Source organism: Nicotiana sylvestris, chromosome 2, assembly GCF_000393655.2.
Source record: "Nicotiana sylvestris chromosome 2, ASM39365v2, whole genome shotgun sequence".
NCBI lineage: Eukaryota > Viridiplantae > Streptophyta > Magnoliopsida > Solanales > Solanaceae > Nicotiana > Nicotiana sylvestris.
This window is the reverse complement of record NC_091058.1, coordinates 147,257,450-147,269,726: the sequence shown is the minus strand read 5'-3', so window position 1 is coordinate 147,269,726 and position 12,277 is coordinate 147,257,450. Positions and strand designations below refer to the sequence as shown.

The 12,277-nt window shown below is 40.1% G+C and overlaps 1 protein-coding gene across 1 annotated transcript; it reads right to left on the bottom strand.

Moving 5' to 3' along the window:
* Nucleotides 1-5,331: 5,331 nt before the first annotated feature.
* Nucleotides 5,332-8,120, bottom strand: LOC138885742 (uncharacterized). The gene is made up of 4 exons (XM_070166722.1): nucleotides 7,800-8,120; nucleotides 7,143-7,367; nucleotides 5,827-5,910; nucleotides 5,332-5,601 (listed from the first exon to the last, which is right to left on the bottom strand). The coding sequence occupies exons 1-4, from the start codon at nucleotides 8,118-8,120 to the stop codon at nucleotides 5,332-5,334; spliced, it is 900 nt and encodes a 299-aa protein (XP_070022823.1).
* Nucleotides 8,121-12,277: the final 4,157 nt, after the last annotated feature.

The following is a 12,277-nucleotide window of genomic DNA, read 5'->3' as shown; positions in this document are numbered from 1 at the left end:
TTTTTTGCTTGTTGCTTTGGCTCCATTAATCCTACAAATTCATAGTGATTTTTCCTGTGCATTTTTGTCAACCTTTCAAAGGCCTGCTGTGTGTTGACTGACCTTATATTCCAAATGAGAGCATTCATCACTAGTTGTTGGATTTAGTTAGCATTCTCCTTGTGTGCACCCCAGCTTTTGGTACTGCAAAATTATCTTTTTTTTGCTTCTTCTTATCTTTTGCTGCTGATTTTGCCTTTTCCACTTGCGTAGGTGATAAGTCACCTTGCCTTGCCGCATTCATAAGGTGTTGGGTAGTTGATTCTTGATCCATGTCGTATCCTGATTTACCAGGTTCTTCTCCTTCTTCATTGTCTTCCTTCCCTCCTGATGTAGATCCAAATGCATCCCTTTTAGGGACTAAGGCCTTCTCTTCTCCTCTTTTTAACAGCTGCAACTGATTTTTCTCCAATGTAACAGTAATATTTACTATTTCTATTTTATGTTTTGGTTGTTTCTCCTTCTCTGTTGTGTTGTGTCCTTGTGGGTCTTCTTGTGATATCTGAATTTGATCATCTTCTGTTCCTCCAGGATCATTTACCTCTGGGCCTCTTCCTTCATAGTTTCTAATTTCTGTGATTTCAGTTGTGTTGTTGTCATTGGCATGGGGCTCTCCATTTACACTTTGCTCATCTTCTTCTTTGTCCTTCTCATTTGGTTCCTCATCAGCTTGTGCTCCTAATGGTACTTTGTTCTCCTCTGAATCGTATTCCCTTTGTGTATCCCATAGCCTGCCTCCACAGCCTTGCACTCTTTCTTTAAATGTAGCTGATTTTGACCCTTCTGCTTGAGAATTTGGAGTTTTATTAAGTACCTTGTTCACTAATGTATCTTGTGATGGGATTTCCTGGCATGGTTTATTGATCTTCACTATTCCTTCTCCTGTTTTATTCTTGAAGCTTCTTTCTACCCATTGTGCAGTATCGTTTTTTGCTTTTGATGTCTCATTTCCATTGACTAGAGCATTAATAGAGCTAATCCCCGATGATTTAAGATGAAAAACTTGTGCTGCTGGATTTAACTTTCCCTCATTATTGACCATATTTTTTGGTTTTTGCTTTGTAGATGCTTGGTTATGAAGTGTTGAACTGCTTGTTGCTGCATTATCTGCCACCATTGCCAATTGATTAATAGGTTCTTCCTCTTTCTCCATCCCTTGTAATATTGCAAACTTGTTAGCTACTTGAACATGATCATTATCTTCATTGTCTACTGCCACTAATTCCTTACCGCTGTTGCTTTGTGCTTCTGATTGTTTTCAAACTGCTTAGTTGGTGCCATCTCCATTCCATTATTACTGAGACTAGTATTTTGATTTACTACATTTCTAACTCTGTTGTCCTTCACTTCCTTCCATTGCTCTTTTGCTGTAACATTCACATTACCCACGACCTTTCCACTAGATAACATCTTTATAGGCTGTGAGTTCCCTATGTCCTGTTTCTTAGCTGTATCTGCTTGGTCATCATTCTCCTTCTCCACATATAGTTCAGGGTGTATCCTCCAGCATTTAAATTGATTATGCCCTTGAAGTTTACAATGTCTGCAATATTTAGGAAGCATGTCATATTGAATTCTTACCCATTCAGTTCTTGTTGTTCCTTTAGCTTCATTAAATATGTCCATCCTCACCTTTTTAGGCAAATCTGCAAGTAGATCAACTAGTACCTTCACCCTAGTATAACTAGGTCTAGTTTTATTAATTGTAGCCATGTCTAGATGCATAGGTTTACCTACTGCTGAAACTAGAGAAAATAGACATTCCTTTACAAAAAAAGGTTGGCAATAGACCTGGGAATGAGATCCAAGCCATTGCCTTGGGTGTTTCTTCATCTGCTCTAAACTTTGAGTCATAAATCAACGACCTAAGCTGATATTGATAGCCATCCCTGTCTTTTATGTAATGAGTTTTTGATGAGAAATGAAGATAGTCCTGCCTTAACGTCATTCTAATCAAAATATGTCTATCCCTTAGAAATCCAATGTTATATTCACCTTTAATTCCGCATTGAATTGGTATTAACTTACACAGTTGTTGAATTTCTGAGCTGCCATAAGAACATTTACCAACTATTTCATATTGTAATCCTTCGATGATATCCATCCTTTCTACTTCTGCTTTTGTGAACTGAATAACATGTTCTCCATTCAATATTATAGGTGTACGAATAGGAATTGGCTCAACTTCCTGTTGCTCCTGCATTGCAACATTTAAAGTGCAATGTTTCAGAAATTTGGAGTAATCCATCGGCTGTTTGTTGTTATTTGTGATCCCTGATGTTTGTGCAATGTTTGGAGGAGGTTGTGTAGGAAGCGCAGCCACCAAAAGTGGCTGGCCACCTACTTGTGTGTCCATTACAGTTGTAATTCTTTATCACTTTACTTACATGACAAAGGTGCAGTATGTTTGCAAGAAAACGAAATTACTATAATTTGAATTTGCTTCACGCAAGCTGTTGTGCTTAACAATAGCGCTGGAATTAGCTGAATTGTTGAAATTGAATGAAGAACTTTGTCTGCTACAGTAACTCGTGAATCTGAAATTAAGATCTACAAAAATTGACTATAGATCTGAAGTTGAAACCAATTGGGTATTATTCGTAAGGAAATTATGTATCTTTTGACACAAAGTTTGGTTGGTTCCACCACCGGATTCCGGAGTTATGACCGATTTCAGCCGCAGGATTCAGCTGGAATTTTTCGACTATTTTTGGGTAAGAAAGTCGCGGCGTTTCGGACTATTTGTTGCTGATTTTCGCAGCTTTTTGGAGTATTTTGGGGCTGTTCTAAGGTGGAGTTTACAGCTGCTTTGTGTGGGGTTAAGATGGAAGAAGAACACTGTGCAAAAGGAACAATTTTTGTGTTCCTCAAATAGCTGCTGCTGCTGCGTTTTTACTACTAGAAATTGATGTTTTGGGTTGGATATTTCTTCCTTCACCAGTGTGGTCCGCACTAAATGTAGTGCGGCCGCATTGCAAAGTCCAGAGGCCTGAACACTTTTTCCACTATGTCCTGCACTGCACCAATACAATCCTGTAATATCTCACAACTAGTTAGCCCAAAAATCAATCCTACACTACAATAAAAATCAAATAAAACAAGAAGAAAAATACATGGGTTGCCTCCCAAGAAGCGCATGATTTAACATCGCGGCATGACGCAGGTTATCATCACATCATTTAATATGAAGAAGTGTCACCACGTGGCTGTCATCAATTTTCCAAGATAATGCTTGACCCGGTGCCCATTAACTCTGAAGACCTCTCCATTTTTGTTTTTCAAATCAAGAGAACCAAAAGGGGTCACACACACCACTTCAAAAGGTCCACTCCATTTTGATTTAAGCTTTCCCGGAAACAGACGTAACAAAGAATTGAACAAGAGAACCAAATCACCTATTTTAAACTCTTTTCCACGAGCATATTTATCATGAAGGTACTTCATCTTGTCCTTGTACAAGGACGAACTGGAGTAGGAATGGATTCAGAATTCATCAAGTTCATTATGCTGCTCCACACAAAGATTGGCTGCAACATCCCACTCAAGGTTTAGCTTCCTCAAATTCCACATGGCCTTGTGCTCTAACTCGATCGGAAGATGGAAAGCTTTCCCAAACACTAACCGATACGGATACATACCAATCGGAGTCTTTTAAGTAGTCTTATAAGCCCATTGAGCGTCATCCAACTTCTTTTACCAATCAGTCCTATTTGCATTGACCATTTTTGACAAAATGCTTTTGATTTCCCTGTTGGAGACTTCAACTTGACCACTTTCTTGAGGATGATAGAGAGTAGAAACTTTGTGATTGACACCATACTTTGAAAGCAAAGGGTCGAAAGCTCTATTGCAAAAATGAGACCCCCCATCACTTATGATTGCACGCGGAGTACCAAACCTTGTAAAAATTCTTTTCTTGAGAAATGCATCAACACTCCGGGCCTCATTGTTCGGCAAAGCCACGGCTTCAACCCACTTTGAAACATAGTCCACTGCCACAAGAATGTAAGTGTTCCCACAAGAGCTAACAAATGGGACCATAAAATCAATGCCCCACACATCAAAAATATCAACCTCAAGGATGCTATTGAGAGGCATCTCATCTTTCTTTGAAATTCCACCCGCTCTTTGGCATTCGTCACATTTTTTCACAAAATCACCCGCATCTTTGAACAAAGTTGGCCAATAAAACCCATAATTAAGAACTTTAGAAGTCGTCCTCGCCCCGCCATGATGGCCACCATAGGGAGAGGAATGACAAGCCTCTAAGATACTCAATTGCACTTCCTCCGAGACACACCTTCGGATCACCCCATTCGTGCGAATCTTGAACAAGTACGGCTCATCCCAAAAGAAATCCAAATTATCCCGCTTGAGCTTCTTCCTTTGGTTAGAAGAGAGCTCGCACGAGATTATACTAGTCATAAGGAAATTAGCAACATCGTCAAACCATGGAATATCATTCACCGACGCTGAAAGGAGTTGTTCGTCGGGAAATGAATCATTGATCTCTAGGACGTCACGAGGCCTCCCCTCCTCCTTCAAGCGGGATAAGTGGTCCGCCACTTGGTTCTCACTACCCTTCCGGTCCACAATCTCTAAATCAAACTCTTTAAGTAACAATACCCATCGCATAAGTCTAGCTTTGAAATCATTCTTCGCCATCAAGTACTGGAGTGCGGCATGGTCGGTATGAATAATAACCTTAGCACCCATATGATACAGCCAGAATTTTTCCATTGCGAACACAATAGCCAAAAGTTCATTCTCGATCACTGTGTATTTCATTTGAGTATCATTCATTGTCTTGCTCGCATAATACACCAGATGAAGTATTTTGTTCACTCTTTGACCCAAAACCGCCCCAACCGCAACATTGCTCGCATCATATATGAGCTCAAAGGGTAATCTCCAATTAGGCACGGTAATAATAGGAGTGGTGGTCAACTTATTCTTGAGAAGTTTAAAGGCTTGCATACATTTTTCATCAAACACGAACTTAGCATCTTTCTCCAACAACTTGCACAAGGGATTCACTACCTTCGAAAAGTCTTTAATAAATCTCCGGTAGAACCCCATACGCCCAAGAAAACTTCGAACTCCCTTGACAGATGTAGGGGGAGGGAGCTTTGAAATCACTTCGATCTTTGTTTTATCCACCTCAATGCCATGCTTTGAAATTTTATGCCCAAGAACAATTCCTTCTTCCACCATAAAGTGGCATTTCTCCCAATTGAGGACAATATTGGTTTCTTCACAACGACCCAGAACTCTATCAAGATTCTTCAAGCATTAATCAAATAAGTCTCCCACAACACTAAAGTCGTCCATGAACACCTCTAAAATGTCTTCCACCATATCGGTAAAAATGGCTATCATACACCGCTGAAATGTAGCTGGTGCATTACATAACCCAAAAGTCATCCTAGAGAAGGCAAAAGTACTATATGGACAAGTGAATGTGGTTTTCTCCTGATCTTCTAGAGCAATCAAGATTTGGTTGTACCTAGAATACCCATCCAAGAAATAGTAGAAGGCACGCCCAGCAAGTCGATCTAACATCTGATCAAGAAAAGGCAAAGTAAAGTGATCCTTGCATGTCACTTTGTTCAACTTGCGGTAATCCATGCATACCCTCCAACCGGTGACGGTTCTGGTAGGAATCAACTCATTTTGTGAATTTGCAACCATGGTCATGCCACCCTTCTTTGATACACATTGCACCGGTGAAGTCCAAGAGCTATCAGAGATGGGGTACACAACCCCGACATCCAACCACTTGATCACCTCCTTTTTCAGAACTTCTTGCACTGCCTCATTCAACCTCCTTTGATGCTCCAAGGAAGGCTTTGCATCATCTTCCAGAATAATCTTGTGCATACAGAATGCGGGGCTTATCCCCAGAATATCAGCTAAAGTTCATCCAATTGCCTTTTTCTGCTTTTGAAGCATTGCCAATATGGCATCAACCTGCAGGTTAATAAGAAAAGAAGAAAGAATAATTGGCAAAGTAGAATTTGAGCCTAAGAACTCATACCTGAGGTGTGGAGGTAGTGGTTTCAACTCCAACACCGGAGGCTCCTCAATTGAAGGTTTTGTTGGTGGAGTCTTTCTATTCTCGAGGTCCAAAGATAATTTCCTAGGCTCATAAGAATAAAATCTCATTCCATGTAAAGCATTCATGCACTCCACCTGGCTTGCATCCTCATTGACATCAAGATTCAATAGTACGGCCTCCAATGGGTTCTCCACATTGATCATTGCACTGGTGTCATCAATTATCACTGCTGTGACAAGGTCAACAAAAGAGCACACCTCGGTACTGTTGGGCTGCTTCATTGATTTGCACACATGAAAGACCACCTTTTCATCACCCACCCGGAAGGTGAGTTCTCCTGCTTCCACATCAACCAATGCCTTTCCCGTATCTAGGAAAGGTCTTCCTAATATGATAGGAACTTCATAGTCCAACTCGCAATCTAAGATCATAAAGTCAGCTGGCAAGATAAATTTGTCCACCCGGATAAACACATCATCAATAATACCCAATAGTCTCTTCATTGTTTTATCTGCCATTTGTAATCTCATAGAAGTCGGCCTCGGCTGCCCGATACCCAAAGTCTTGAAAATGGAATAAGGCATAAAATTGATACTAGCCCCCAAATCACATAGAGCTTAGCAAAATCCACACTCCCAATAGTGCAAGGAATGGTGAAAGCACCGGGATCTTCAAGCTTTGGGGCCATTAAATGCGCTATAGCACTAACTTGGTGAGTCATATTTATAGTTTCACAATCCATAGAACGCTTCTTTGTGACCAAGTCTTTCATGAATTTTGCATAGTCTGACATTTATTTAAGATCCTCCACCAAAGGCACATTAATGGACAAGATCTTCATCATGTCAATGAACTTTTTAAACTGATTCTCACATTTCTGCTTCGCGAGCCTTTGAGGATAAGGTGGAGGTGGCATTGGCAAAAGAGCCTTGGCTTTTGGCATAACCGACTATGGCATGTCTATTATGTGTTCCCTAGACGGGTTCACATCATTTTGAGTTTCCACCTCGACATCTTGAATATCAATCCTCACTTCTTTGTTTACCTTTTCATCAACCGCATCTTCAACTACCAAAGGGACTTCATCTTCTTGCAACTCAACATCATCATCCAAGATTTGCTTTTGTTTGGAGGCATTCACGTCACCGCCTCTCCCACTTCTTGTTGTAACTGCCATAATACGGTTGTTCCCACCCTTCAAGTTCACTACCGTATCACTTGGTAGAGCACCCTTAGGGCGAGTATTTAAAGACTGTGAGATTTGGCCTAACTGCACCTCCAAGTTTCTGATAGAGGTATTGTGGGAAGCCAACTGAGCATCCGAGTCTGCATTCTTCTTCATCATCTGTTCGATCATCATTTCAATTCTACCTATATCATTGCTAGAAGAACTAAGACCTTGGTATGGAAATTGATGTGGATTTTTCGGTTGTTGGTACATTGGGGACCTTTGAAAGCCTTGCCCCCGATTTCCTTGGTTTCCGTTGTTCCATCCACCTTAATTGTTATTGTCACCCCAATTGTTGTTATTACCATTCTAATTCCCTTGGTTGCTCTGATTGTTGTTCTGATTGCCCCAGTTGTTGTTTTGATTGTTGTTCCCCCAATTACCATTGTTTTGTTGTTGATTGCCCCAATTGCCTTGTGGTTTCCATTATTGTTGGTTAGAAGAATTGCCCCGTTGGCCTTGATAATTATTTACGTATTGAACCTCTTCATTTTTCTTATCATAACCATCATTTTGTAATCCATCACAGTCATCATCAAATTGCTCAGAATTCCCTTGGTTTTGTTGCCTTCTTTGCCTTTTTTTGTTGACAAACATATTGACACCCTCTATGGCATTCACTTGGCGAGGATTCTGAAGTTGTTGCAATTGTGCCTTTGCCAATTGGTTCATAGTAGTTGTCATCTCAACTATAGCTTGCCCCTGATAATGTAATTCCTTGTGAAAATTAGTGACCGTGAGGTCACCTTGAGGCACATTGGCTCTACTTTGACATGCAGAAGAAGTGTCAGACATCTCGTCAAGTATATCACATGCCTCATCATATGAAAACTTCATAAAATTGCCCCCGGCAAGTTGGTTCACTATGCATTGGTTTGTGGTGTTAATGCCCCAGTAGAAAGTTTGTTGGATCATAGCCTCAGTCATATAATTGTTGGGGCATTCTTTCACCATTGTTCTATAACGCTCCCAAATCTCATGCAAAGGTTCTGTGGGCTCTTGCTTGAAGGCCAATATCTCATCTCGCAATGCCGCCATATGCCCCGGTGAGAAAAAATTAGCAATGAACTTATCCGCCAACTCATCCCAAGTAGTGATGGAATGGTTGGGAAGTCACTCGAGCCAATCCAATGCCTTCCCCCTAAGTAAGAATGAGAAGAGTCTTAAACGGAGAGCATCCTCGGACACATTAGTTTGCTTGCTCCCCCAACATGTATCCACGAACCCCTTGAGATGTTTGTAAGCATTTTGATTTACAGTGCTCGTAAAGTACCCACGCTGCTCTAGTAAAGTCAACATCGCATTGGTTATTTGAAAATTGCCCGCCCAGATTTGGGGTAGGACAATAGCACTTGCATAGCCTTGGTTCGGAAGCACTCTAGGAGCCACTTTTGGAGGTGGCGGAGGAGGGTCTGGAATATTGTTATTATCATTCGTATTGGCCTAGCGGCCTCTACATTGTCCTTGAGGTACAAGAGACAACTCATCATCTCCGACATCATCTACCTCCTCCCCCGCAATCACATTTCCAAGAGGGTCATTAGCGTTGTTCGCCGCCATTTGGTACCTGAGTTATGACACAAACAAGTTAGTAACAAATAAGGAAAGAAGAACAATACACAAAACTAACTAAATAGATAGCCAAAACCGTTAGCTCCCCGGCAGTGGCGCCAAAAAGTTGCTCGAGGCCTACTATGCACGACTATTAAATAGCAAGAGAGGGTCGAAGAGCTTTTGCCTGATTTACGGTCGGGATCGATTTCCACAGAGAGCTAGAATTTGGAGTCGGGTATTTATCTAGTTTAGAGTTGTGTATGTGTTCCAAATTACACTTCTATACATTTTTGGGGTTTTTGTTTTACTTCTACTTTTATCAAACTACAATGGTAAATGAAACTGGATTAAACTAAGAGTTAAACTAAAACGGGTTGTTCAAGTGGTTTAAAAGGCAATAGGGTAGTGACTTTTGCCTAGGTGGTCAATTGACGGATACTTGAATCTAAGGCATGATTGACATGTTTTGGGGAGTATAATATAACCGTTGCACGATTTTACCCACTCTACACCTCTCGGTGGTTCGAGTGATTTTTCCTGAACCGACTTTCTCAAGACAAATTGGGTATGCAAATTTGCGCAAACAATCAAGGTTCAATTCGGATATTACTCTCTCGAGGTTTAACCCTTTAATTAGAGCTATCAATCTCTTGAGTACGCCCCAATTCCTTGTTGGATCAATTTCAGAGACTCAAGCTCTCTTTCTCAAGAAGAGCTCAAGTCAACTAAACACAAACTAGTGTTTGCAACCACTAATTAAACAATTAAACATGAAATTAGCCAAAATATCAAACACCCATAGTCAATCTAGCCCTAAAACACAAGACCCATCAATTACCTATACTAGGGTTGAGCCACAACCCTAGATTATGAGTTTAGCTACTCATAATTGAAGAAGAAAAGTAAGAAATAGATGAAGAACAACTCATATTAAGTAATTACTAAGATAAACAATAAGATTCAATGTTGAAATGTAGATAAAATTGCCCAAAATAGCTAAAGACTTTGAACCCACGAGCGCAGCTACAACTAAAAACTATCTGATACCCTAAAAATGGGAGAAGAGCTATTTATACTAAGCAGAAAAATCTGGACAAAAATACCCCTGCGGGGCTAGTATGGACCGCACAAAATGGTGTGTGGCTTCACTAAGGCTCTGCACTTGAAAACCCATCTCTCTGAACTCAGGCACTGCGGACCGCAGAGAATGGACTGCGGCCACGGAGGCTTCTAGTGCGGTCCGCATGAAATGGAGCGCGGACCGCATTATCTTGAAACTTGGAAGTTGGCAACTCTCTGATCGTTCTTACTGTGGACCACACTAAATTGAGTGTGGCCGCATTGATCCTAGTGCGGAACGCACAAAACCTAGTGCGACCGCATTAATCCTAGTGCGGACCGCACAAAACCTAGTGCGGTCGCATTGCCTTTTTGCCTGAATGCCACCTCTCTGAACCTCCTTGTGCGGACTACACAGAATGGTGTGCGGCTGCATTAGGCTTATTTTACCTAAGCTTTGTCTTGTCTTGGTACTTGTGCAAGTTTCACTCCTTTTGAGCTGATCTTTGACATCTTGTCACTTTGTTGATCAAACCTGCAATCAAGTACAACTTGTGAGTCTTTTGGGACTATCTTGTACAAATTTCTAATCAAAATATAAGCATGAAGGAGTATAAAATGCATCAAAATCCCTAGTTATCAATACTTCTATTAGTGTGGGAGCTTATATCGATGTATTGGGCATTGCGTGAGACCACATCCACGTGGATTGGCTCTGGTGCATCCTCAGTGTTTTGCAGTGGTACACCGGCGCCTGGAACAGCTACACCATTCTCTCCATGGTCTTCAAGACCGTTGTTTTCATGTGCATTCACTGAGTTAGACATTTGACCTGAAATCAAAGATTCTTGGGCAAGAAAAAGTGTAGAGAATAACTTGTGTTTTCTGTAAACCAACACGAAAACAATCACTATTATTTTTAGCCTCACGGTGGGCGCCAAATTGTTTACCTTGAAAATAGTAATTACAATTAGATTTGATTTTGTGGTTCTAAAAATACGTGATTTATTTTTATGCTAGTTGTGAGGCAGTAAATACTAAGTATGAGACTAGAAAATAAGATAAGCGCTTGAAAAATAGTATGTTATGCAAATCGAGTGGCCGAGAGTCGGGGTCTCGAGCTAGCCTATACTAGGCCTCGAGGTCGAGCTAAGCGTTAGGATGTGGGTAGCCGATGAAGGACTAACAGTTCTAAGAACTTTAATAAGGGCTCTTTGTGATCAATGATGAGTAATAAATGAAGAAAAATCAATGAAACACAATAAATGTAAGCAATAAATCAAAAGGAAGACAATAGAGAGTGTTTACGTTAGAGAGCAGAGAACGTTCTTGTTCTTGTTCTGAATATCGTGTGTGCAATAAATAGCAAGGGTCTCCCTTATATAAGAGGGAAAATCTCAACATGGCACATGTATAATTATTACAAGGAAAAGTAGCTGGCACAACTACATAAAGGTCTGGTACAGACTTGTACTATTCTTGTAGGCGTTTTCAGCTTTGATCACGTGCTTCGGGAACGTCCCACTTGTCCATGATAGCCGTTGATCTATGATGCCCCGAGGTCGAGCATAGGGGACCCTCGAAATCGGACTAGAGTCGGACCTCGAGTCTTTTGATCTACGGAATGTCGTAACTATCCTAAAATCGGACTCTCCGATTTTACCTGTGTACACTAATCATCTTATAATTGTTAATTTTTTTTAATATCTCAAAAAAATGGGTCTCTTAATGTTTTTAATATCTCAATGTTTATTAACATTAAATGGGTATTGCAATCAGTTATATTTTTTGTAATCTTAAAATTGACAAAAGGTCTTGTCCATCTGCTAACATTAAAAGTGATAATAATTTACTTTAACTTTTAAAGGGAAAGATTATTACAGTTTCTTCTTTGGAATTGAATTCTTGGATTTGAATTCTTAAGATCCAGTTTGGTTTCAAATTCCATTTTGGCATTGAATTTTTAGAATTAAATAAACGTTTCTTTCATGGAAGATGTATCTTCTTTGGGCTATATATAAAGCTATCTACTTGTGTTCATGGAAGTAGTGTGGAAAAAAGTTAAAATTTTCTTCCCTTTTCTTTTATGTTGTATTTCCTTTTATACAATCTTTATTGTTTCTGCTCCTAGTTATACTAGAAGAGCTTGTTGAATCATGGGGGATATGCCTAAAATTATTTATCTTGGTGTGGGTGAAATATCCTTAAGGACATTGTCTTTGACATGCCTCAAGCTAAACCTTTTATTCTGCATAATCATCCAATTTTTTCCAACAATCTTAAAAATATATACACGCTGTTATTATGGAATATAACACTACTAATGTTGTTGTTGTTGT

Coding starts and splice junctions, on each gene's coding strand:
- LOC138885742 (XM_070166722.1), bottom strand. CDS start 8,120: ATGTCTGACACTTCTTCTGCATGTCAAAGTAGAGCCAATGTGCCTCAA. Junction 5,911..7,142: donor AAGATGCGGTTGATGAAAAG/GTAAACAAAGAA, acceptor TGTATGCACAAG/ATTATTCTGGAAGATGATGC. Junction 5,602..5,826: donor AAGAAGTTCTGAAAAAGGAG/GTGATCAAGTGG, acceptor TTTCTTGATCAG/ATGTTAGATCGACTTGCTGG.